Here is a 27,323-nt window from a genome sequence, read left to right as displayed (position 1 = left end):
ATGGCTGAGAGGCAAATAGTAGTGGATTCTAATTAGAGTGTAACGGTAAACCGTCGAGCTCGATAGGGAATCTTATGATGCGATCAGTAAATGATTGCTATTGAAATACGTCTGAGGTGTGATTCTTGTCACAGTAGCTAAATATCTGCAGAATGAGTGCAGCCATGTAAATATAACAGTCCATAGATAGATAATCTGAAGGCTGTGATAAAAAATAATTGTAAAAAAATATAAAATAATTAGGTCCTTATTAAACATTTTATTTATGATTAAAAATATGTTATAAAAATAAATGCACTTACATTGTTCAACGTCCTCTTTCCCCACGCCGAGTTCATGTCTTTCCATCCTCGCTTTCCCCAAGCCGAGTTCATGTCTTGCCATCCTCGCTTTCCCCAACCTCCATGAAGGTTTTGCCAAGCCCGTTTGCCCCATGCCGAGTTCATGTCCTGCCATCCCCTCTTGCCCCAACCGCCGTGAAGGTTTTGCCAGGCTCTTTTATCCTCGTCCATGCCGGAAGTCATTGCTTCTAACTAAAAACACACATTAATTACCAATCATTACAAGTTTTAACCGAGAAACCTGATGCGAAATCAATTTAACTTGCACGCGCTCGTTTGAAAGTTTCCTATTTAGTTTAGTAAATAATTGAAAGCGGAGCAGAGTGAATGTAGCTTTAGTAATTGACTATCACCTGTCGTTGGTCGATCGCCTGGTTGATGGAAGGCGACTGAGGAGCTGGAGCTGGATCGGCGCTGGAGATGGCGACGAGACACATCAGCATCAGACCCAAGCCGCAGACTGCTACTCTTGCCTGCTTCATTTTATCTGGAAAGATTTCAAACACTATTTTATTGATGAGCAGATAATGGCACATTAAAGAACAATGTTATTAAATCTATCGATTCAACAATATGTTGCTACATTTTTCATTTCACGAGAAAATAAACTTTACACTATATTTTTCGATGATTTGTAAAGCTCCGTTTCTTGCTAATCTTTTAATATGTTTCCTGCGAGCAGCATGAACGTGCAAAACAATAAAAATATTCTTCTACTTTTATTATTCATAAAATATCAGGCTTTATAAAATTTTGCGTGCGTTGGGAGCCGTTTAAAAGAGTAGGCGCAGGGCTTCTACAACTTTTAAAGCAAAAAATGTGAAACAAATCAAGTTTAGATTAGAATTTAAAAATATTTGTATCTTTATTCTCCGAATATTACTTGTATATATTTTATTTTTAAAACTTCCTACAATGTATGTTGAAATTTGAATTTCTAGAGTCACATCAACTTGTATATTTGAAAAGCTCAATTGGGAAATTCGTTCTTATATATTTTTTATTTATTTTACAATTATTTGTAATATATAAATAATTATTCAATGTTCATATTTATTAATTTAATCATAATTCTAATCTTTAAATAGTTAAATTAATTTATTATTTTTCAGAATTTAAAAGCATAAGGTATTTTAATTATTTATTGTATATTATTATTTATTTATTTTATTAGTCAGTTAACTAATTTACCAACCATTATTATGGAAAATTTATGTATATGCAAATCTCTTATAATTCTTGAAACTTGATATTGTTTCACCTATGTAAAATCTTGTTTGTTCCAAGTTTCAATATATAACATCTTGTTATAAATCATTTTAATTAAATTACACATAAATACACCCCAAAGTACAAGATACACTGTTAGTAGAAAACTATGTTGAACATAGAATGGAACAACATTTTTTGTCATCGGTTAACTAAAATAAAATAAAAATTAAACTTGATCGTTAAAACATATGTTATTATAAAGAATAGGTCCATTAATATTATTTAAAAAATATTGCTGAAACTGTGATAAATTAATTGACAGCCAGATTATGACTTTTTTGAGAATATTAAACTCTATATTATAATCGTACTAAATCAAAAATTCGCAACTTCACTCGCATAATCCTACACTGTATAAAACATCACAAATTCGTCATCCGCTATCGTGTTCTCGGGTCACGTTTGCGGATTAAGCTACAATATGAACCGTACCTATGTATGTAATAATTTTGATGAAAAACTGTTAAATTAATGGTGCTTACGTAAAAGTTTATTAAGTAATGGGCATTTTCCCCGTCGGGTAATCCTTTCCGTTCGATTTTTTATCCAAATAACATCCATTGTGAACTTTTTTAATATTTACGAAGAACAAAGCGACTGTGTAGTATATAAAGCTTACATTAGTATCAATATAAATCGGATTGAATTGAAAAGGGCAGATGAATGGGGAAGAATGACGAATGAATCGGAAAGTAATCGTATTACTATATAATTGTTATATTGTTTGTATATTTTGTATAACATGTCCGTGGAAACAATTAAGCTATTGTGCTTCGTGAGCGTTTATCGAATTTCCAATTAAGTGTAATCCTTACTTTTAATTGGTAGGGAATGAGAGTTGATACAATTTTGATTATGTACATTAAAAAGCGAAGCGTTGATAATGTTAACACAATTAGATTCTAAAAACAGTCTCAAATGAGTGTGCTTGTAATTTTTACTTAGTTATATGCATGTAGTAATTTAAAGGAAACTTTAAAGTGTGAAGATGAATTAAATATATTTTTTAATTATATTATATATGTATATAATTATTCTGCGAGAGCCAATTTATTTATTCATTGTGAACAAAACTAGGTGGAACTCTGGTGACTGCGGCGAAAAGCAGCATTTTTTGGCGGACCTCGACATGAAAAGGACAACCGGTGGGGCCTCATCCGCCGATCACTCACATCTCGTCCGCTTCAATTCAACTCAAATATAAATGATTCTGTGGCACAAACAAAAATATTCACGGCAAAAGCTTGCATCCATTTTAAGCACAACATTGATAAGACTAAAACTTGGTAAACTACGAATATGGCAATGTGCAAAAGATTATATTAATTATTGCTGATAATAAATAAATTATTTGTAGCAATGCAGCGTAATAAATATTTAGGCTTTCATTTTTTTTTTAATATTTCTTACAGAACAGTGTACAATAAAAAGTAAAAGTTCCACAAAATAAACTCGAGGCGAAAAATATTTTATAATATCATGTTTTTATCAAAATCCGAGAATGCTGAAAATAAGATGCAATATCTCTTTTATATATCGGGGCGAGAGATAAAAATATATTTGTGAAATACACATGCGAATTGTTGGCACGTGTTTACTTGCTTAATTTAAATAAAAGTTACTAAAACATTTTGTATGCTATAAATTTGCGTAAACATATAATAATAATACTTTTTTACAGAATGTCCGTTTTCATCAACAACTTTTTTAGTATAAAGTTTATATTGAGTTTATATTATGTACAATAAATCTTTCCAACGCTTTTAAGCATAATAATATATTATAAAATATATATTTTGACATTTCTTAAAAATTCTTTCATATACAATAAAAATGTATCATATTTAATATTTCATAGCGGCTTTTAGAATTATTGCGAATCGAAACAATGACAAAATTGACATTGATGTTTGTAAATTGATTTTTTTGTAGACAGGTGGTATGTCAGATCATTATCACTTTTTGAATACATCTTTGATAGATTTATTATAAATAATATATAAAACAAGAATCGTCTAAATATGGAAAAGTAAATAGGGGCAGCGAAAAGGTCAAGCCCTTTTTCAAAGAACAACTTTTCGGATTAGTTTCCGGGTGCGTGAACTTTAATTAGACGTAGTGTCTTTTCGTGATAATATAAAAAAATATTAAGTAATTTACATATATGTACATATTTTAAGCTAGTTGAATAACTGTAAATAATTTTAATTGCTAAATCAATCGTTTACAAGTACTACAAGTTGTGTGTGACATAAAAAAAATATTACATACTGTTTTATATTTTATGATTATTAAAAATCTGACCATTATGACTTGACAGGTTTACCTAATGCGTCATGATGGCCATTATAGAGTGAAACATTCTTTCTAAAAATTGCATACTTGGGTGTTTTTTTTTCAGGTAGTTGTCCCAACATTTGGAACGTTTAATAAATTATATATAAACAATAGAGAAAAAACTTAAATTTTGTGTTTAAATAAATTGGATCGCAGTGAATTCAATAAAAGAAAAATGATTGTCCAGTAAAGCGCGCGTTGGGTGCCGAAAAAGAGAGCAGAAGCAAAACTTCTTTGATATTAGACTCAAGAAACTCATTCTAAAACTAAGCCTTTAATTGCAATGTTAAAAATAAATTGTACCAGGTAATCCAAGTATGCTTTAAAAAGATTTTCTGTACTTCATATAAGCGATTTATTTTTTCTGATATGTTCTATTTTGAAATTTATAAAATGGTATATGCTATTAATCAAATTATAAATGAACTAGCTTAAGATCCCACCGAGACAAATTTAATTATAAGAACCATTAATTATGCGTTACTAGTGAATTGATGGCGCAATATTGCAAATTTCGAGTTTTTTTTTATCTTAAATATTTTTCACTAGTTACACTACTATTACAAATCTGATGTATGAAAATATATGTATATATATATATATATATATATATATTATGTTTTGATACGAGGTTTCAATATCGAAATCCTATAACAGTTGTCGAGTCGAGTTAAATGGTTTTTCCTATAACCTGCATATAGGGTTCACACAGGGTTCATATGAATATACCTGAGATATTTTTGTATGTTTTTTTTATTGTGTATATAATTTTTTGCAAAATCTTTTTCTCTCAAGGTATTTTCGTACATTCTGCTTTGTTACAAATTCTCGTGTTGCATCTATTTTTAATACCAATGTTTTATCTCGAAAGCATTTCGTGAGTTAACGTGTTTATTTGTTGCGCTTTAATTTGTATTCGAGTAAAAGATAGGAATCACAGCTTTTAAGATTTTAGTGACAAATAAAAAATAGACATACTACTTAGGAAATAAGTTAGATTGCTAATACTATTTTTTCTGTGTGCATAGAACGAAAGCTTTAGATACAATGTAGCAATAATTGTCCTCTAAATCAATGAGGGAAAAGAGTATATTAGCTAAATTGTCCGATAAGTATTAACCACTTATCGAATAAGCTTCTGAATGGACTGTTAGTAGCTTAAGTCGACGATAAAATAAAAGATTTCTATACATTTACATTGTATATATATATACTATACACAATGTTGGTAGTTTTCTGTATATAATATAGCAGCATTATGGTATAATTAAAAATGTAGCACAGTTAATTAAATTTTCCATTTTCTGCTTTAAGAAAATATGATTTTTTTAATAAACTTTAATATTGTGTTGTATTTAATTTATTAAAATATATTATATCGTTTTTGATATACTAATATTAGGTAAGATTATTTTTAAAACTTTTGTGGTAAAAATGTACATAAAGTAAGTATATTTTATGCTTCATGATAATTTTATGCTTTAGCTCAATATGACATCATATTTAATGTGTGCTTAATCAGATTTGATTGCTACTTTTCAAATTGACAGTTGGAGTTTTCGTCTATTTTATTATTTATTACAAGAAAAAAATTGAGAGGGTTTACTAATATTAATATTTAATGTTGATAAAATGATAACTCTCGATAGACGTAGCTTTTTCAAGTAACAAGTAAATATTTATACATGTTCAACACAATGATGCTTAAAGCTTAAAGCTATGTATAAAAAAAATAACTTAATAGTTAATTATGTAAAAGTTGCCCTGTAAACTCATCAATTAAACATTTAACATTAAAATCCATTGGTATTTTTGAGGTAAGAATTTAAAAGTAATTGTTGAACTTAGTAAGCTTGGGTATTTTTTTATTTTAAAAAACATACTTAGTGGTAGGTTAAGTTTTGTTCTATGGATAGATACATAAGGCTTTTCTGTAGGCAAATTTGCTTATATATGTTTTTATGAAATAATTTTTCATCAAATATATCTAATATATAAATCCTGATCAAATGTTCAGTTTGTAAATCACAAAATAATCGTATTAAATAGGTAGCTCAAAAATATTTAATTGATTATTAGATATAGATTAAAAAATATTAAAAATGTACTGTTCTTACTAACATAAATTAATACTATTTTATTGAATTTAGTTTATGGCGCTTTTAACGCGTGAGACATTTTTTTTACAATGTTTTTTTCACAATGATAGACCTTACAATGCACTTTTAACAATATATATTTAAATAAGTACTGTTTTTACTAACTTGAATGAATACTATTTTATTGGATTTGATTTATGACGCTTTTAACGCGCGAGACACTTTTTTCACAATGTTTTGTAAGCGCTAATAGTCGCTGATGGACATTATAATGCATTATTAAATACTGTTTTTACTAACTTAAGTTAATACTATTTTATTGGATTTAGTTTATGGCGCTTTTAACGCGTGAGACAATTTTTTCTGATAGTCACCGATAGAACTTACAATGCACTTTTATCAATATTTTTAAAAAAAGTATTGTTTTACTAACTTAAATGAAGTGTTAAAAATGAACATAAATTAAAACTTTATAGTACAGTCAATATAACTAATTTATTTTACAACTCAGTTGAGTTGAGAATGAAAAACCGAATATATAAATTTGTTTTTACAAAGCCATCATCTATTTTAAGATACAAAAAATACAATTCTAGGATGTTTCTCAGAACAAAACAACAATATAAATTGCTACAGCGCAGCGTCGCAATATAATTTATAAAGAAACAAATATTCTGATGATACGTGTATTTCTCTAATAAATTAGTTCCGCTGGTTACTATGATCTTTATAAATATTAAATATTAGAGTATACAATATAAAAATATAATAAAAATGAGCTTAAGCTTTTACGGCTTTTTTTTGTAACTTCTTATCCTAAACTATTTTGCATCTACGAAAAAGCATATTTGTAAGCAGAAGCTACAGATTATCCTGTTTCAAGAGTTTCTCACCTCTAACACTTAATATTTTTTCTAAGCACATATATTATATTTTATAAAAATAACCCTTGTACTAATTGCATTCATCCGTAACGCGCTCATGTATCATGTGTGTTCTAGAATGAGTTATTCGTGGTTTATAGGGCCAACCCCCACGGGAGTGCGGCTTGGAAAAACACAAAATTATGGCTTTGTCGAAGAGACTTGCTGGTTTAGTGGCATCCATAAAGAGAAACAGAGATAGAGGGTTATAAAAGTCATATTTTTTATTAACATTCGTATTCAATATCGGGCAATGAGAGCTTTATATTTAGTGGACATTCTACAGCCGATGGAATCTCCCCGTTGGGGACGAATTCGAAAATAGTCATAAAAAATATTGCCTATATTTATTAAAGGACACGATAGGGAGAGAATATAAAACATAATATAATAAAACACTCGCTTTTTTACATTACGACATGATAACGTTTTGCAAAAAGTGGATATGTTTTTACAAGCGATCGATTTTGATTTTATGTCTGGGTCCATTTTTATAATAGTATAAAATTGTTTATAGTCGATTATATTGAATTGGTCATATTTATTAGTACAAGACCTAATTGCCTCGTGATTTCTCTACCTGTTAATAATCTGTAATAAAAATATATGGATACAATATTAGGAGTAAGTATATGGATCAGAAAATAATTATAAAATATGTATTGTTAATTCACTTTACATATTGAGATATTTAAAATAAAGTAAGCCTTTAACATTATTATTTAGTATTATGTGTTATTCCTTTTCAATAATTTGATCTTTATTTTACAGATCGACATTTCATTATGATAACATTGCGCTATTTTAGAAAATATTCTGCTGAAACACCCGTCATGTTAATCACTTTTAAGCACCGGAAAATCTATGATTTTATGGGCAAAAGATTGGCGATATACAATGCGTCAAGCCTGCGTAAAAACCGCTATTATCATCTACCCGTTATATGAACGATTCACTTCAAGGCATAAAAATATATTTGTATAATTATAATTCCACTCGAATAAAACATGAGGTTTTCCAAATTTTTCGTAAATAAATATTGCGATAAATAATTAAATAAAATGTAGCTAGGTTGTGCAGTTGTTGTACGGTAGGTATAATAAATAATATATAAATAATAATAAGTCCTAATTTCTTTATTTTTTTATCTTGTAATATAATATATGGTTAATAATCATATTACAAATAATAGTAGTAAAAAATATATGTAAAAAAATTAAGTACAAATAATCATAAAAGGTCGAAAATACTGCACTTTATTATACGAAACTCACTAGGAAATTAATATTATTTTTTTACAATTATTAATTTATTAATACTAAAATAACGTTATTCAAATAGGTAAGAACCGGTATTTTGTTATTAATTTTTTTATTGATAGTCCTGGTTTTAAGCCATTAAAATAAATGTTAATTAATTCATGTTTGAAAAAATATGTACAAATGTTATGAATAAATAATAAATATATTTTTACCAATAAAAATTAATGTTATATGTAATATTAATCAAGTGTTTCATTATTAATTCTTATGAGGAGTATATTTTAAATGTCAAGCTAATATTTTATAATGTGAGTAACATTTAAGTATAATAAATTAAAGGTAAACGTGAAAACTATGAATTATTAAATTATGGTAATATAAAAATTAAATATTTATAATATTCGCTATAAAACGGTTTAAAAAATACTGTATTAAGTTTAATATGCATTAAAATATTTTTATTTTTAGGTAAAAATGTTTATGCGAAAATATTAATACTTAATAACAGATGATTGAGATGAGTTTTTAAATAAAATTATTATACGTGTATATAAATCATAAAAGAGAAATCAAGATTAAAAAAATATCAACTCTGAGTTTATCGAGTTATAATAAATAAGTATTTTTAACCCAGGAATTTCTATAAATATATTCTAACATATATAAAAATATTAATATGCTTAGAAATTATATTTATATAATATAATAATATATTAATTAAGTTTTTTACACATTTAAAGAAATTTTATTTATTACATTTTAGATCAATAAAGTATTTCTAAATAAAATTTAAGTCAAAAATAAAATTACCATTATAGAAATAATGCGTAACTGAATGTAGCTAGAAATTTATTACACTATCTTGCATGCAATATGTTTTTAATAAAACGATTTTTTTAAATTCTAATCTAAAGTTTCCAACCATCAAGTTATATTATATATTAATGCGATTTCACAAAAGATCAATTTTTAAGTGGCTTATTTTCTGTGCGAAACTTTTAATTTGGTCGCCAAATAGGTTGTGAAAATCATTCAAGTTTAAAATTGCTCGCCTTTTTTTTCATAACATTATCAGTTGCATAAAACATATTATTCAGAACGCTCGTTGTTAAGCGTTATATATTAGGTTTATGAAAAAGTTGGTTTTGCGTAAAAAAATATGTTGTACTAACTTAACTGTAATAAGAGCTTGGCTGGAAGAACTTTTTTTTGCGTGTCGGTGTAAAAACCTTTTGAAAGTTTAGAATCGCTTTACATACTTAATACTGCTGTCTCGTTACATATAATTTAATGCGATTATCAAGTTAAAGCAACATTAACAATTATTCATTTATTCTTTGTCAGTTTTAAAGCTGAATTCGAAACAATATAAATAAACTTTTCCCATGTAAAATCAGATAAAATATGAAATTATTACTAATGCTTAGTCATATGATAATATGGCATTTACTACGAATACGATAGCTTTTGACAGCTTTTCACATTAAAATTAAATCGTTTTTACACGACAATGTTCATGTTTAATTTTTATATTCACATACCAGGTCGTTTACGAAATTGTGAAAGCTCACATTGTTGAATTACCACTGACCCTTAGATACGGGCTTAAACACATTAAAGAAATATAAACGAAAAGGTTTCGTATTTATGTGTATGATAAACCCGTATGACGAATAAAATGTTAACCGAATGTCGTTATAAAAAATAGTCATATTTTTTAATACAAATTAATAAATAAAGCATTTTATAAATGCACTCTGTAAATAGAGAAAATGTCAGTGCAAATATCAATTCATAATTAAAAAAATCATAAAAGTCATACCTCATAGTCATTTTATTTTTACACAGTTTGCATTTATATAATATTTTAAGAACGGAGGATTTAAATTAAAGTGAAATTTCAATTATAGTGATTTTTTTATATTTATTATACTTTACTTTTTTTTATTAAATATATACATATTAATAAAAACATGTAAATAATATTCAAACTTTTCTGAAGAAAGGTGATTCTTTTTTTATTCAGAAATGACACTTTGATATTCACTATATGAAATTAAGTATATTATTCAGAGTATACTCATATATTTCAATACCATTATTATGACAAAATCCTTCCGTGCCTAGCATAAACATTGTAAATAAATTTTATATATTTTTAAGCATTTTTAGTCTACTGGAATGCTTTCATATAATATTCTAAGAACGGAGGATGCAAAATCTAACTGAACTTTCGATTTGAATTAGTGGACTATATTCAAATTGTGAATATTTTTTTATAAAATATGCCGTATGCAATCGATTAATATTGATACAATACTGATTTTAGTGTTTTCGTTTGTATTTGTCAATAATATAATTTTCTATATCGTTATAGCAAATCATTTATATATTTTTAATATAGTATCTCTTTTTTATATACATATATATACGTTCAAATTATTTTTTTATCTGTATGTCTGCGGCTATTTTGAGAATAAAATATTCAAGAAAGTTTATAACTTCAGTTTATCAAAGTAATTATTAAAAAATAAATTATTTTGCGACCAAATTCGATCAGTTTTGCGTGGGATGAAAAGCGAACGGACGTGTCTTAAATTAAGATCTGTTCTAAAAATATGGGTATAATTTTGCTTCAATTTAATTACTACGTAGAAATATACATGCAAGGTAAAGGTTGTAAATAGAATAGCTTCTGTTTAATAATTACTCTGAAGATACTTTTGTAATTTAAACCTTCTAGTGAATCTGTTAATAATATCTGTGTTATTTATAATATATGAGGAAGAGAAACGGCCGGAGGAAACATCTATGCGGGATACCTTAAATGAGGTTTTATGATATTTAAAGATATTTTAGTGAAGAAGAAAATCAATTTTAATACTAAACGATCATTGAAAATTGTATTGAAGCTATTTTTTAAGCAGTTATTATGCAAATGTGTCAAAACTAATATTTTGTTAAATACTTGACAAGATAAAACATAATTAAATTTTTGCTGGTGTCTAAAAATCATAGTTCAACACGTACGTATAATATATGCTTACGTAAGCTTTTACGTATCATTTTTAAAGCAGATTGTAATTTAATGTACATGGAAAGTATGTAAATATATTACATACAATATTATGATATATAAAAATATGTTTTTCGTACTTATCAGATTAACATTCATCATCCCTGTGTCAATCCGTCATCTGTTAAAGGTTTACTTATTCATTGTTGACATTTTAACTTCGTTCAAAGTGATGAATTGACACCCAAAAAAACCACAACATACATTGTTCGTTTATTATTATATACTACATAATATTGTACGTTAACTGAGCTAAAACAATTTATTACCAGCAGAGTGCATAGATGCACTTGTTGACGTGTTTTGTAACGCCACAGGGGTGGTCGGTTATAAGTAGAACAGTAACCACCCCTACATTAAGTTATCGGATAAAGTACACCAGACAGCTTCGAAGGCAAGCTTAAAGCTTCGGGGGTAAATTGTGCTCGCTTTTATTTTTTTTTGAGCAATTATTTTGCGTTTCCGCTGAAAATTATATTGAGTAAAGATTATAAATAAATATATAAATAAAATAGTTCCGCATTTTATTTTGAAGCAATATTGTAAAAATTGTTTTTTAGTGAAAAAATGCATGAAAATATTACTTTAAAATAATGCACACTACTGTTTTTCTGGATTTAAAGTATGATTTTAGTTAAGAATATCTATTTTAAATCGAAATTAAATAACCAACAGTGAAATATATTGTAATAGTGAAATTTTGATAATAAATACATCTGTTTAACTTTAAAATAAAATATTTTGTGGAAATATATCTGCATTTAGAAGCTGTCTCAAACTTGCATAATTTATTTCCTTGACTCATATGTATGTAAAATAGTTTTGTCTGTTATTAATATACAATAATATAATATGTGTACAATTTGACTTAAATTTTATTATATTATACATATATATTTTTTATAAAAAAATAATAAAAATTAAGGTTTTGCGATCAAGGATTGACTGATATGTCTTTATTAGTCTGTGGATTTGTTTAGTGCAAAATTAATTAATGTGTAATAATATATTATAAAAGATATAAAGTGTCAGTATCGGACGGCGTTATTCAATGCGGAAGAGTTCAAGGAAACCGATGTGTCCTTAAAAAGCTTATGTAATTAATTGTGAATATTTTATTTAAAGATCCACCCTTCTATAAAATATAACAATTTAACAAAAATTGACAGATCCCGAACGGTCAAAAAACTTCTAGTCAAATTTCAGCTAAAAAGGAAAATAAAAAGTCTTACACTAATTCAGATTAACACCTGAAACAAGAAAAAGTTTTTTTGCATAATAAGTCATAAAGTATTTGGAGAATAAAAACATGCATCAAAAAACTAATTGAATGCTCATTGACAATCTGTTATAAAACTCTATCACGTCCATTCTTTGTAATTAGCCGTTCCACCGAAAGGGGTATAAATACAGAAACACGGAAAACTAGCAAATACTTCTACTGACATTATTATCTAAACATCCAATTCAATTGCACAGAATTAGAAATTTAATAACTATCCAACTAGGTTCTAAAATTTTAACTAAGAAGAGACCAACCAACTTCAGACTTATTAATTAATAATATTTTTTTTTTACTAAAATACTCTAATTCTCCAATTAAAATATTTTCATTGTATCAAAATTGTGTCGTACGATTTAGATATATACAATAAATTGTATGGAACTATCGCAACAATGGAACAAATATGGAGTGAGTTAGTTGTACAGCTTCTAGTTTGCATCTCACGCTTTTGAATGCAGAATCCTTACTTATACACGCGGTTTAGCATTGCACGATACAGCTTTTAATACTATGGCAATTTACACTTTGCACTAATTGCTTTACACTGTCTAGCCAAACTCTCTACGATGCTTAAACCTGACTTTAATTGTACTACTCCGAAAAATAATTAAATAGCTTTTAAATATTTGTAAAGATCAACTCACTAGCAATATTCGTAGAGTCTTTTGTTAAATCTTAACTGATCTATTTCAGTGGGGTTTCAATCAGCTAATTGTTGATTTAGAGTGCATTCCGTGAAAGAAAGCATTGAAAGGAAACAATGCTTTATCTCATTTGAAACTTTTGGCCAGGAAATGGAATTCCGGGTGAACTTTGTTTGTAAGCTTGTTCCAGCAACAGCTAAGTTGTAAATAAACCGTTAAACAACACCCACTCTCTTGAAGATAAATCATATTTTAACTTCAAGTTAGGGCCGAAATGTTACGATCTAGGAAACTAGCCGTTGTCCGTTGAAATTCACGGACCAATGAATTCTAAGGATCTAATTTGGAAAACACGGTTAGTAATTGTGAAAATCTGGTTTCAACTTTCTTATATTATATAAAAAATATATAAAGATCTTTAACTGAATCATTTAATGTATTTTATTATTTATAATATATTTAAGTGTATTAAACTTAACTCTTTTTCTGACTTAAGAGCACCTAATTAAAATCATTAAAGTTTGCGATTGATATTTAAACAAATTAAATAAGTTTTTGCCTTTCAAAACAAAGCTTTAAGCTGTTTTTATTTTAATATTTATTATATTAAAACATTAAATTTCACACAGTAAAACCTTTCGCGATAAACTTAAATCTAAATCACGCCGAATGGATACTAGATCTTGGCTCTAACGCAATTCTCCCACAAGCAGACAAATGTACGTGATTCGGACATTAACGGTTCTACGTCTACGTGTGACCATCAAGGTTGCGGTAATGTGAATTTTAACTTCAAAATTAATGAAATCTGTAAACGCTGAAAATACCAATGTATAATAATAACTACTATTTTAAAAGAGAGTGCCTATTGGGTATTAAGCCCACGTTTCACGATCCTTTTTATGTAGTGCTTTTTATTATGTCCATGTTACTGATTCGCACATCGCAGTTTTATTTGGACTTAGTGCCGTAAAATGAGCTTGTTTTATTTTATATATGTGGTCGGCGGCGTCAAAAACTCTAATAAAACACATATTGGCCCCAATGTTGGGTGGTAAATAGGGTTAAACGTTAAACCTGAGCGACTGTTACGAGTGCCTGTTACGTCTTAACGTAAGAAAGGATTTCGAATGCGTAGGCATATAGTAAAAAGGATTTTTTGAATATTTTATTTCATTTAAGACCTAATAAAATTAATACAAATTGTATAAGCTTGGAATTCAAAGGAATATTTTCAATATTATTATTTCTGTGTTATGAAAAAATATTAAAAATAGGATTTACATAAAATATTTTGATTGAATAATAAGCAAAACATTTTCAATATTATATTATTGAGATATAAGTACACTTAAAATGTAAAAAATATAAAAAATTAAAGTGGTGTTCAGTATCTCTTTCTAAAAATAAATAAAAAATACTTGGTTTGCTCATAAATTAAGCTAAAGCAATAATCTTTAATAATTAAAAAATATAATTTTTCAATAATTCGTTAATTTGTTTTAAAAAATAAATTAAAAAAAAAATAATCAACAAATGACAACAAATTGTTAAAGCGATTCTCGATATATTGTTTTTAAAAAGGTATTTATTATATAAACAATTTCACTACAAATAAAAGTTACAAGTCAAAACTAATATCTCTTATAAAAATCAGTAAACTAAGTATCTTTATATATGTATCATGATTTTAAAGTTAAAAATGAAGGTAATAACTTTGCCTAAGATACTATATATACTATAGTCTGATATGTCACAATATTAACGTGACGCATTGGGATAATGCCTGTTTTTGAACAATGAAATTTTTTGTATAAAAATTGTTTTAAATGTTCTAAAAAGGTTGAAAATATTACAGTAGTTTAAATTTAATAATTATTAAAAATTGGTTTTGCTTTGAACTAAAAAGTTTATCGTGTGTAAGTTTTATATACAAGCTAATATTTCACAAAATTTACGAAGGACAAGTAAACAGTTTGTCATATGTTAAAAATAGCACATTGTTCGATACCTAAGTATCGATTATGTTATAAGTGAATAATCGATTTTCTATTGAATAATTTAAGCTAAAAACTTTTTAGATGCTTTTATCGCGAATATTATATAATTTATTTTTTTATAAATTGTGTCGGAAAAAAATGATGATGAGTAACAACAGCTATCTAACATAAATATTTTATAAAATAATGCGATTGTAATTTACTCCTTCAAAACTAACACAAAATTGTTTGATAAGAAAAAATATTCAGATGGAAGTATTTATTTTGCATTATATTCAGTATTATAGAAAAAAATACAGGTAGTTAAATTGCGAATATAATTTGCATCCTCCGTTCTTAGAATGTTATATGAAGGTATGCAGAGTAGAACATATCACAAAAACACAATAACATTTTTTTATTGTATAATTTAAGCTTAAAATGGTCAATATGTTTTAAAAAAAAATAATATTTGTCAAAGAGTTTTCTATTAATAAATCACTACATTTCTATTTTGAGTGAACAGAAATTTAAATTAAAAATAAAATTTGCACTAATATAATAACAGCATGCAAATAAAAATATTGAAATATAAAAATTAGCACAAAATAGTTTTTTATCATATCAGATAAAATATTAATGATGAGAATCGGTAGTTACCGGCAGTTATAATTGCAAATAAAATTTGCACCCTCCGTTCTTAGAATATAATATAAAGGCATGCAAAGTATTTGATGTAATGATAAATACACAAAAACATTCTATATTTTTTTATTTGTGTAATTTACACTGTATATGCTTTTATAACGAAAATTATTTTACGTATTTAAAAAAATATATTTTAATTTTTATAAAATATTAACGATAAATAGCAACAGATAATATTGTGCTTGTAATTTATTACGTCAAAACCATGACAATCCTTTTTGTATCAAAGGACTGAATTTAGATAAGAATTAGTATTTGTCAAAGATTTTTCTAGTAATAAATAACCGTATTTTTATTTTAAGTAAGCGAAATTTAAATTAAAAATAATATTTGCATCTTTCGTTCTTAATATAATAATAGTTATCAAATAAAAATATTAAAAAAAATATAAATATAAAATCACAAATGAGTTTTTAATCATAACAAATAAAATATTTAGATCAGAATTAATATTGATAAAAATATTTATTGCTGTTATCTTACCACATTTTTATTTTATTTTAGGTTAGCGGCAGTTAAAATTTGGAATAAAATTTGTATCCTCCGTTCTTAGAATATATTATAAAGGCATGCAGAGTAGAAAATATCATGAAAAATACCCAAAAAATGCCAATAATATTTTTCTATAAAAAATATTTTTAACCTAACTTTTATTTTTAATAATATAATAATAAAATATAATTTATTTAAATTTTATGAATCAGCTTATAATAAATAACAACTCTATCTAAATTACTGATTACCTGTTTTAGATAATTTTTGAGTCTGGAATGACTCAAACATTTAAAACATACAATTAGATTCTAATTCTTAGGTTTGAGTATAATTTATATTATATTTTTATACAAAGTAATATAATTGTTAATTAATTATTAAGATAACCTTTAAAAACAATCATTATTAAATATAAAATCGTAATAATATGTTATTTTAACCCTATAGTTTATTATTTTATAAATTTTTAATAAATATATTTATCTATTTTCGGTAATTCTAGATTACTATTAAAAACAAATTATAACTAACTTTAACAAACTATATATAACTAATTGATTCGTGTTATAAGTAAGCATTTAAAAGAAATATCTGAATTAAAAATGGTTGTACGTTATTTTTGGTTTCTGTAACAATTTAATTTTTCGCAAATGTTCCTAAAATAAATACGTAAAAAGCATTATTGTTGCCAGTTTCCATAATATAACCCACGCAAAAACTAACTTGTACGTCATTAAAAATGGAAACAATTAAACCACAGCTTAACCTTTTTATGTTTAACTTATTTATACATATACGTATACATTCGCCGTTGACTTTTAACTGACGATCCTTAAAACACAACACGTAACTTTTTAGCATGTGAATCAGAATTAACCGCAATCCCTTCATGGAAAGTTAACGGAGCCGAATATTAATTTACCGACCATTATGTTCCGCGTATACTAAGTATAAAATTATGAAAATTAAAAATTATGCTGAAGAAATTTGCGTAAGATACAAAAGGGCGAAAGAAAGACGTATCTATATCAGCGTTTCGCCTTTTTGTGATATTATAATAAATTATAAACAATATAACGAAATGTGAGAAAAATTATTCATTTTAGAAACGATTAATGTAAATCATTTGAGGCATATAAAATGAAAGCTTAAATACTTTAAAAAATGTTTATTAAGGGAAAAACGAAACAAATGTCTGACATTACTTATACATTCCGCTCAAATCCTTATATACATATACATAATACCATACAAAAAATGTATATACAAATGTGCGGTTACCCACTAAACAAATGACTGTTTTCATGTCATTAAGTGAAAGCTCCGTCGGTTAAGCTCATTGAAATTCAGACCTGATCCTCGTATTTGTACGTAATCACATAAAGTATCTTATTATGGCCGAACCCAAAGCCCGTTTTTTTACCCGTGGATTAATAAAGGTCGTATGCCTTTAAGAGGAATCATATCTATGCTTCATAAGTACACTGCAATCTGAATCGCCAACTATTGCTAAGATTTTCCATAAAGAAGATAGTAGAGTTTTAACGAGTTTGCTCTTGAGATTTCCTTCAAGTGCGTCCGTTATTAACAAAAGTAACGTCTAGGTGTATATACTTTTTTTCATATATAATTATATCTGAGAGATGAATGATATAAAAAGGATCTTTATGGTAAATAGATTTGTAGCAGATGACTCTCTTTTGGTATTATATTATAAAAGTATGGTATTTTAAACCTTAATGTAAATTTAAGTTACCGTATAAATTTTCGCGTATAAATCTTACGTTTGAAGAGTACACACTTATTTTATTTATATAATAGCATGCGTCACCACTTAATATTAATATTTATGAAATCGATTACCTAATTAAATATAATAAAAATAAATAATGTATTAATACAATAAATTATATAAATTTAATAAGTATTTTATAATGAATGATTGAAGTAATTTATAATTTAATATAAAAAAAATATATTTTAGATTATTATCAGTGTTTTAATTAACTTTTATGTGTTTATATGTTCTTTGATTTATGCTTAAAGCTCATTAAATGTTTTGACAACAGAGAATTAATTTTAATATATAGATCAAACAATTATACATATAAACATTTTTCTAGATAACAAATATTTTTTTCTACTTAATATGAACGATCTAGCTTGATTTAAATCAAGTTAAAAAAATCTGGGAAATACTTATTTTTCATGATTGATCGGAATTTTTTTTTTTAAAAAGCACTAATTCTGATCTTCTAAAAATGATAAAAATTAAAAAACACTACTTTTCATTTATGATATGGAATTCGAACTGTCTCCAAAAATAGCACTGGTTATAAGCACAAGGATCGTGAATATAATTAATATTTAAATTTACCGTTATCATTCTTAATAAATGTGGGATCCACCACATTTTCTAAATTTACATATTGATTTTTTACAAAAAGGTTAAACCGTTTATTTTTTTGTTTAAATTTACTGTGAAAGAGTGTAATGTTCTTTAAAATAACAATAGGGTTTCTATACAAAAAAGTTGTAGTATTATGTGTAAGCTTGAAACTCAGCTTTATCATAGATATAAAAGTACAATATTTCATTAGCAATCATAAATAATTAAAAAGAAAAAACACGTAATTTTTTATTAATATGTTAAGATAAAAAAGCGATTATTAAGGAATTAATTTTTTTATTGATATTGATAATTAAAATAACTGTTTTACTTATATAATTGAATAATGATTTTATTTTACAACTATTAATTAATAAGTTTAGGAGAACATATTTATATACAAGAAATTGTAATTATTTTAGCATACATAGAGAATCTCAAATTATATAAAAATAAAATCCAGGACAGTAAGTTTTTTTAATGGCAAATTATTATTAATAAAAAGAGTAAAAAATATTTGTTTAAGTATTATAGTTATGAACTAAATAAAGATTAAAAATAATGTATTTACGGCGAGGATAAGATTTGTCTCAATCATTAGTTAAAAGTATTTGTGACTCGCAGAACAAGTTAATTTGTTACGCCGACGCACGCGACAAACAGAAATTCACACAGATTACCTAAGATACTTGCTATCTACATAAATATAAAAGATCTGCGTCTAGCATGTACTAAATTTACAAGTGGCCCACTGGTAGCGTTGCCAAATATTTTGTAGTTTATCCCAAAATCACTTTTATAAAAAAGAAACCTAACAAAAAAAGTAAAGTAACATAGATTGTTACAACTAAAAGCTCTAGACTTAAAAGTAAGAGAATATGGCGTGCTCATGGCACTTAGACTTGACTTGATAACTTGTTTTTTGTATTACTTTATTTCCGAATTAAAACATCTGAAGTAAAGCTCATCTGAAGTAAAGATACGCTAATCATCAATATAGACAGAGAAGACCGAGAAAGCAGCCGCTTCTCTCTTCATGTCAACCTTGGTCAGGTTACGACGTCTGGAATCTAGAATTTAACCCAATATTCGGAGACGACTTGATTCTATACCTACTGTTGCATAAACTCTAGGTGATTTTCTATTTTCAATAATAAAATTAATTTTGAGTAAAAAATATGTATATAGCAAGGTTTACTAGTGGTATAAATCAGTAAAAAACATAGGTTCAAATTTTATAAACACCATATTTCAATTTCTATTGAGCCTGAGAGATCAAAATTAGTAATGATTATATAATAAAAATTACAGATTGGGATTTATTATATTTTCATAATATTGCAGAGAAATATCCCAATGTATATTTAAAATAAAATCAAGTAAGATAGAAAGTAAGAAAGGTAAAAATTGTTTCAGTCTGGTGTCACATACCTTACTTAGTAGTTGTGGATTAACCTCGTTAAAACATATTAAGCAAACTACTGTCATGTTTAAACGGAAAATTTAAAATATATAAATAAAGCATGTAAGGTAATGGCATAATTAGCTTTACAAAAATTTAACCTTTCTAAAATTAAAAATAATGTAATAATAATCTGCATATTTATCCATATCAATCCTCCATTTGTTTATTCAAAACACTATATTTTTACTAAAAGCTAAGCACACACGCACAGATATGTCCACTGGACACCCCAGACAGATTTGTCCGAGCTTCGCCACACACACAAATTGCTTAAACTCGAACATCAGTCTTTTTACGGGTTTATGGTTGTCTGATGTTTGTTTAAAAAAAGCAAAAAATTATCATAAAGTAATAAGACCTTATCACCAAAATCTTATTTTATAGCGATAGCGGCAACTTTGGCGCAAATAAATAAAGACGAGCGGAAATGGCCTGGATCATAAAACCACTTAAACCACACAAATTTTAACAAAAAATATTGTTAACCATCGGATGCGGGGGCTCAGATCTGCTTGCCCGTGTCCTATCCGTTCATTTTAAGTACGGACAGCGGATAGACAAACTTGTGTATTTTCTCACCATACTCGATCGGATTTGTCCGTCAGGCACCTGATACGGACAGATCCTTGCGTGTATGGCCAGCTAAAAAATGAATGTTTTTAAAGGACAGTCAAAATTTGATAAATCTAGAAAATTGTAAATATTTCGTATGCAAATTACCATGCAATATTTACTCATATATTCCAATTATCTTTTGCCTATCATGTGCACACTCGTAGTGCTAACAAGCATTTTCACTTAATAAATTTCCACATGCACGTTGCGTTTTCACCACGTTCTTGTTTATACAATCGACCACCATTTACACAGAGCTGGGGTCGTAAACGACCTCACATCCTTTTCGTTCGCCCTTTTTCATAACGGCCGTTAAGCTCCGTTATTGTTCCGCTGACATCTAAAACCATCTTTTCGGCAACAATAACACTTTCTGTTACGTGCCATAAATGGACGAATAAAGAGCTACACCATCACCAGACTTTCGATTCGAAATGCTCGACAGCGCCACATTGTACATCATTACCCTTTATTACAATGTAATTATATTACTGGACTGAAAAAAATATATAATTTTATATTTTTTCTAGTACTTTTCGTTATATACTATATTTTTGGCATTACTATTACTTAAATATATACTTAAATATATGTATTTTGCATTATTAAAACTATAGAGTGAGCCAAGAAAATAAATTCCTTACATTTTTTGTAAAAATAGAGATGAACATGAATGGTGACTGCAGTGTAAGTATACATAAAAATTAAAATTTAATTGTTATTACGTATACATAAAAAAACTTGTGGTTATATGAGGAAGAATTTGACCTTCTAAAAACAGATTAGGTCAGACATTGTCTCTCGACAAAATTATCTATTAGTCAGCATCCCCAGAAGAATAGGTGCTAAAAAACAATTACGCAATCCATTGGATTTAATCGATTTCTTTCACTGTCATAAACGGTACTCAAAAATAGAGATTTTTTACTCAATTCCTATAGATTATTTTGTAAAAGCCTTTTCTCACACACCTACATTCCAAATCCTTTTATGCGTTCAGACGTTTTTGCAAGCTATTTATAAATGCCTAAAAATGATTTAACGTGAGGAGAATTATGTATAAAAATAAAATTACATATATTATTGTAACTTTCTATTTTTATCAGCATTCAAAAATAAATTCAATACTGGTATCGAATTTTGAAAACATTTTTTTATATAAACGTTTATTATATTATAAAAAATACAGGAAAATTCATACATTAAAATTAAGTAAAAGCTGCTAATTTATAACCATTTTCTAGCTTAAAATTAGAACGTTAATATCATATAAGCGATTATTGCCATTGATTGTGTACATTTTTCAGGTAACTCTATCATAATGAAATTTTATATCAGATTTTACTAAAAATATAATTCAGTATTAAAATATTATCTAATCATAAACCAAAAGTCAGTTTAAATATTAATTTATATCAATAAAAGCTCAACGAAAATAAATTGATAATTTCTATGTGTAATTTAGTTTAGTATGAAATACGTATGATGACTATTATTCAGCGAAATATAATGTGAAAGGACTGACCTGACATATAAACAAAAAACAGATATGAATGCATACATAAATTCTCGGAAAGCTTATAACTAAGAGAGCTTTCCGACGACAACAATCAGACTAACTTTCAGGTAGAGCTTTCCGAGGTGGCTAGCAGATGAGCTTATTCGAAATTCCCGTGCTTTGTTCTAACAATGCAGGAACAATTGTTCGCTAGGGTGCATTCCATTTATGCACTCTGTAAAATACCTAGTCCATTATTTACCCACAAACAAGTAAACTAGACGATGACATATACTATTGCGCCTATTGATAATAATTACGCTTTTAGCCTGAGTAAAATTCTATTCATTTGAATAATTTAAACGATATTATGTTGTATTTATAAATACGGTTAACCATAAACGTATACAATAACAAAGTAAAACCACTTCTCAATTTATCGAGTGGGTTTAACCGCAATCATGAGTATAAAGCTTCGAATTAAGATTATATACATTGATGGAACATACGCCAAATTTAATTGGTAGCAAATTTAAATTATGGTTTATTTTTTTATTACAGAAAATAAAGCAAAATAAAATATTTCTTCAGGTTTTTGTTTAGCTTTAGAGCAATGACGTTAATAATATGTAAAAATTGTTTTCGCGATTTTATTTAATTTTTAATGGAGCTGAAAGGTGATAGGATAGTGCGGGCGTTCTAGCTCTAACGAGCATCAGAAGAGGACGCGATCGTGATTTTCAATCATTTGGGAACACAAACCTAGAATTCTTCGAGAATAGTTTGTTTGAAAACAACACCCTTTAGTAGTTTGAGTAAATATTTTTTGAAACACGCTATTGCTAGGTGGTAAAATGCAAGAACGAATACTGACTGGTCGGTAAGCGGGTGGTTAATCGTCGTCGACCGATCCCAAGAATCAGCTGATATCTAGTATCGATATCGCGTCACGAAACCATTGATCTACTTCTACAATCTTTTTAATTTTCACCTGTACCATGTGATCAAAAAAAAAACAACCAGCTAAAGACGACTTCGCGAATAGCGACTAATTTATGTTTATTATAAATTCATTTAAAACTCAGTTAAAAGTCACTACTATTCAAGTAAATTATTATTTATTTTAACATGACAGACATTAGCCTAATACATTACAACAAAGTTGACACAATCAAATACTACTAAGTATGTAATGGCACAACAGACTGAAATTAAAGTCTGTAAATTAGTGACATCTAGTTTATTAATTATGAACTATTATCAGTCACTGTGCACTATGTTCAATTTTATTTTATTAATTAGATAAGCAAAACCTTATCTTGAATAATTGGTTTAAATTAAAATTATTTAAAAATCACTAATTTAAATATCTAAGATACGATAACAATTTAAAAACACTTATTTATTTAAAAATTCTGATTCTTAAGGACAGTTTTGAAACATAATTTAATCTACAGAGCTAATCTAAGCTAGTGTCTTAATGTCCCCAATACAGAACCGACGTAGTCTATAGAAAAGTTAAGAAAAATACATAACAAATAAAAAAATACGGTAAAATATATGTGGGATTCGAACCTAGTTTTTAAAATGTTATTCCCATTCTTACACCACTGGCTATCGCGCTGTTAAAAAATAAAAATAAATAGTGAATACAATAAGCTACAAATGTTTTTTTCATAAAACGGTCGCCTAAATATGCGCGCGCTGGGTGCCAAATAATAAATAATAGTGCAATAGTAAAATTAAACAAATTTTCTTCAACTTTAATAATTAAATTAAATTATGTATATGCTAAAAATATCAGAAAATTTAAATTTAATTAGAGTGGCTCTAGTTATTAAATTCAAATTAATTTTTGATTAGGGGCAAATTGTTATATACAAATATTTTATTAGTAAATGCTAATAGACTAATTAATGCCATTTTTAGATATTCTACTGTAACCTGAGAGGCCTGAGCCCAATACGTTACAAAGTGGTAAATTCAATAACAACTCTGGAAGTCAATCAGCTATAAATAATTAATTAAAAAAAAGAATGTGTATTAAAATTTACAATCAATAAATTACTTTGCAGCTAGGGTCAGTTTTTAATAATTGTGCATTTTTATAAATTAAAATTTGGGTCTACCACCGGGGTCTGAATTAGTAGCTTCTGTTCTATTAAATAGAGCTTGGAAATAATTGTTGCAAATGAGATTCAGAATAAAAATACTTTCATTAAGTAAATTTATAAATAACAAAGTTTTTATATTAATTTAGATATTATTTAAAAATGAAAAATAAATGGTAATTTAAAACAAATTACACTTATGCTTAAAAAAATTATAAAGTTCCAAAATAAAAATATTACAATTTATCTTTGTACTATATATTTACTGAATATTGAAATATCTCATTATAAATATACACATACACTTAATTATATATAAGAATTTCTACACAAATAGAAACATATTTTATCATTTAGTAAAATCTAGTTTATGTGTCGGAATTATAATTATAAATTTTAACAGCAATGTTGATTCTCAACTTGTAAACTAAAACTCAATAGTATATAAATTAATTGTAATTAATCCTTTGAAACTTTAAATGAAACACGTGACATTGACTAACTGTTATTAATCAAATATTAATTTTATTACTACATAGCGAATGAAAGAAGAGGTAAACTCTTAACTCTTAACTTTAATTAAATAAAAGATTGACAACTGTAGCAACAATAATAATTTATAAAGTCGAGTGTCACCGTTGAAATTTTACATATTGCGCTAAAAAACTTTTTATACAACACCCCCTACACAAGTTACACAATTTAAAGTTTAACATAATCGTAGGCGCAAACAATACGCGAACAACTGATTACCATTCATCCTGACCCCGCAAAGTTAACGTATTAAATACGTAATTTAAAACTTTCACTCGAGGTCCTCTCTATTTTTCGCTTTAACGTGTTTCCATTCACCTCCCGGTTGCTGTACTAGGTTTTAATTAAATGTATGTATATCATTTAATTAAATTTACATTTCAGGATCTCTTCAGATGACAAGGGATTCAGAGGTTGCTAACGGGACAGAGGGCCTATGGAAATCTCGTCACGGTCGAATCGAATTAAACGTAAATAATATAACCAGTTGTAAAACGTTTACCCCATGGTAGTTCAAATTGACAATCTACGGGGAAACGCATATTGACACAAAAACCACTAATTGTTATTACAAAGTCTATAAATAAAAATAACAAAAACATTTCATTCTTAGTTATCAAGTTAAGTTTTGGTCAGTTACAAATGTTTTTATGCTTAATATATAAAATATTTAAATTTGATCAATATTTCTCGTTATATATCTTAATGTAACAATACAGATTATTATTATATTTAATACATTCTATATTTATATACACAGGAAATCAAAACGTACATAATTGCTTATTGAACGCGCGTATTTTCAGTATGTTAATTTTCAAGAGTCTCTATTCAAGAGTGCTTCTAAATTTTTGCCTTAAATAGATTGTACCGAAATATGTAAGAACATACGATAGAATTGCTTTGTTGTTTTAAAGGTACGGTTTTCGAAATTGTTACCTTATCGGCATTTTCTATATACTATACTTCTTGTCACAAGATCGACTTAAAACATAATAATGTTGAGTCACACTTATTAAATTACTCAGAATGACAAATTACAATTTAATTTTAAATTATAATATGCACTATAAAAAGTGCCTAGTATTAAAATTAATTATTCGTATTATTTTGGTATGAAAAACGACAGTGCACATTATTGGATCGCACGCCGCGCAAAGAGTGATCTAAAAATAATAATTTTAATTATTCTAGCCCTGTTCCTTGATAAGATAAATCATAACGAGTTCCAAGCGATTCTCGAATTGCGCTATTAATAAGTCTTATTATAGTTGACATGTTAACTTTTGTGCATTTGAAGGACCTGCGTACATATAATAGATCAGGTGAGCTTAACTAATAAAACCAAGATTTTCAAAAATATCTTGGTGCTGTCATCTGCATAAAATTATAAAATGTTATATTTTAATTTAATTTTTGTATGAATTTTTAATGATTTTGCACGTGTAAAATTTAGTAAGTTTAATTGACAGTAAAATTTAGTTTACAAGCAATATTATTTAACAAGAATTTATAAGAAAATTAAAAATATATTTTAAATAAGACGTATTTATATGCTAATTTTTACTACCCAAATTTTTAATGAATTTTCTCACTGCTATATTATAAATATATTTGCTTAACAATGTTAACAATAATAAAGATATTACATAATTACCCAGTAAAAAACTACTATCGAACATTATATCAAATAAAAACACCTTCGGAACGCCTAAAAAGTTAAAGAGCCACTAAATTCAGACCTTATCTATAATTATAATTAGCTGCACTAAACATCGCATTGTGTTGCGTACCAAATTTAATTGTTAGTCTAGAATCTTTTATCAAGAAACAGTAAGTGACCACAATGGTTTCGCATATAAAATAATACACGGAAGACATTAAAAGCGGTGTACATATGTTTAAGAATTAAGCGTCAATGCATAATAGTCACGCTGACTTAATGATCCGTAGCAAAAAGTACTTTTATTTACATATATATGCTCCTAAACCACTCACAGAACTATACTAATTGTATTGCGTAGCAAAAATAAATATTACTCATACATTCAGTTTCGCATTTAAAAAATCACACAGAAAAAAATATTTTGCTTCATAATAGATGCTGAACATGGATTCAGCGATTTAGTGACTACATTTGTAATTGTTACTCATAATAACAAAATTGCTTAGTTGTACTAAGTAGCATCGTTCGGTTGCGTAGCAAATAGAACTGCTACTCGAATCTTTTGTCGACTTTCAGTAAATGACCACAAAGGTTTCGCCTATAAAAATCACACGGAAAATATTA

At 26.9% G+C, this 27,323-nt stretch overlaps 1 protein-coding gene across 4 annotated transcripts in view; it reads right to left on the bottom strand.

Moving 5' to 3' along the window:
- Mip (Myoinhibiting peptide precursor) overlaps window positions 1-27,323 on the bottom strand; it is a 210,833-nt gene that overhangs the window by 7,459 nt on the left and 176,051 nt on the right. For 2 of the 4 annotated variants that reach the window (XM_088194881.1, XM_088194882.1), the window contains exons 3-4: window positions 695-828; window positions 303-533 (exon numbers count right to left, since the gene is read on the bottom strand). In XM_088194881.1, coding sequence (XP_088051007.1) covers window positions 303-533; window positions 695-828 — 365 coding nt within the window. Of the gene's footprint in view, window positions 1-302; window positions 534-694; window positions 829-2,095; window positions 2,211-3,023; window positions 3,086-27,323 lie in introns of those variants that run through there. The other 2 variants (XM_088194880.1, XM_088194883.1) reach the window with 2 other exon arrangements.

Source organism: Plectrocnemia conspersa, unplaced genomic scaffold (assembly GCF_051122295.1).
Source record: "Plectrocnemia conspersa isolate PC_06_02 unplaced genomic scaffold, ASM5112229v1 ptg000010l, whole genome shotgun sequence".
NCBI classification, from domain to species: domain Eukaryota; kingdom Metazoa; phylum Arthropoda; class Insecta; order Trichoptera; family Polycentropodidae; genus Plectrocnemia; species Plectrocnemia conspersa.
This window is presented reverse-complemented; position numbering and strand designations above follow the sequence as displayed.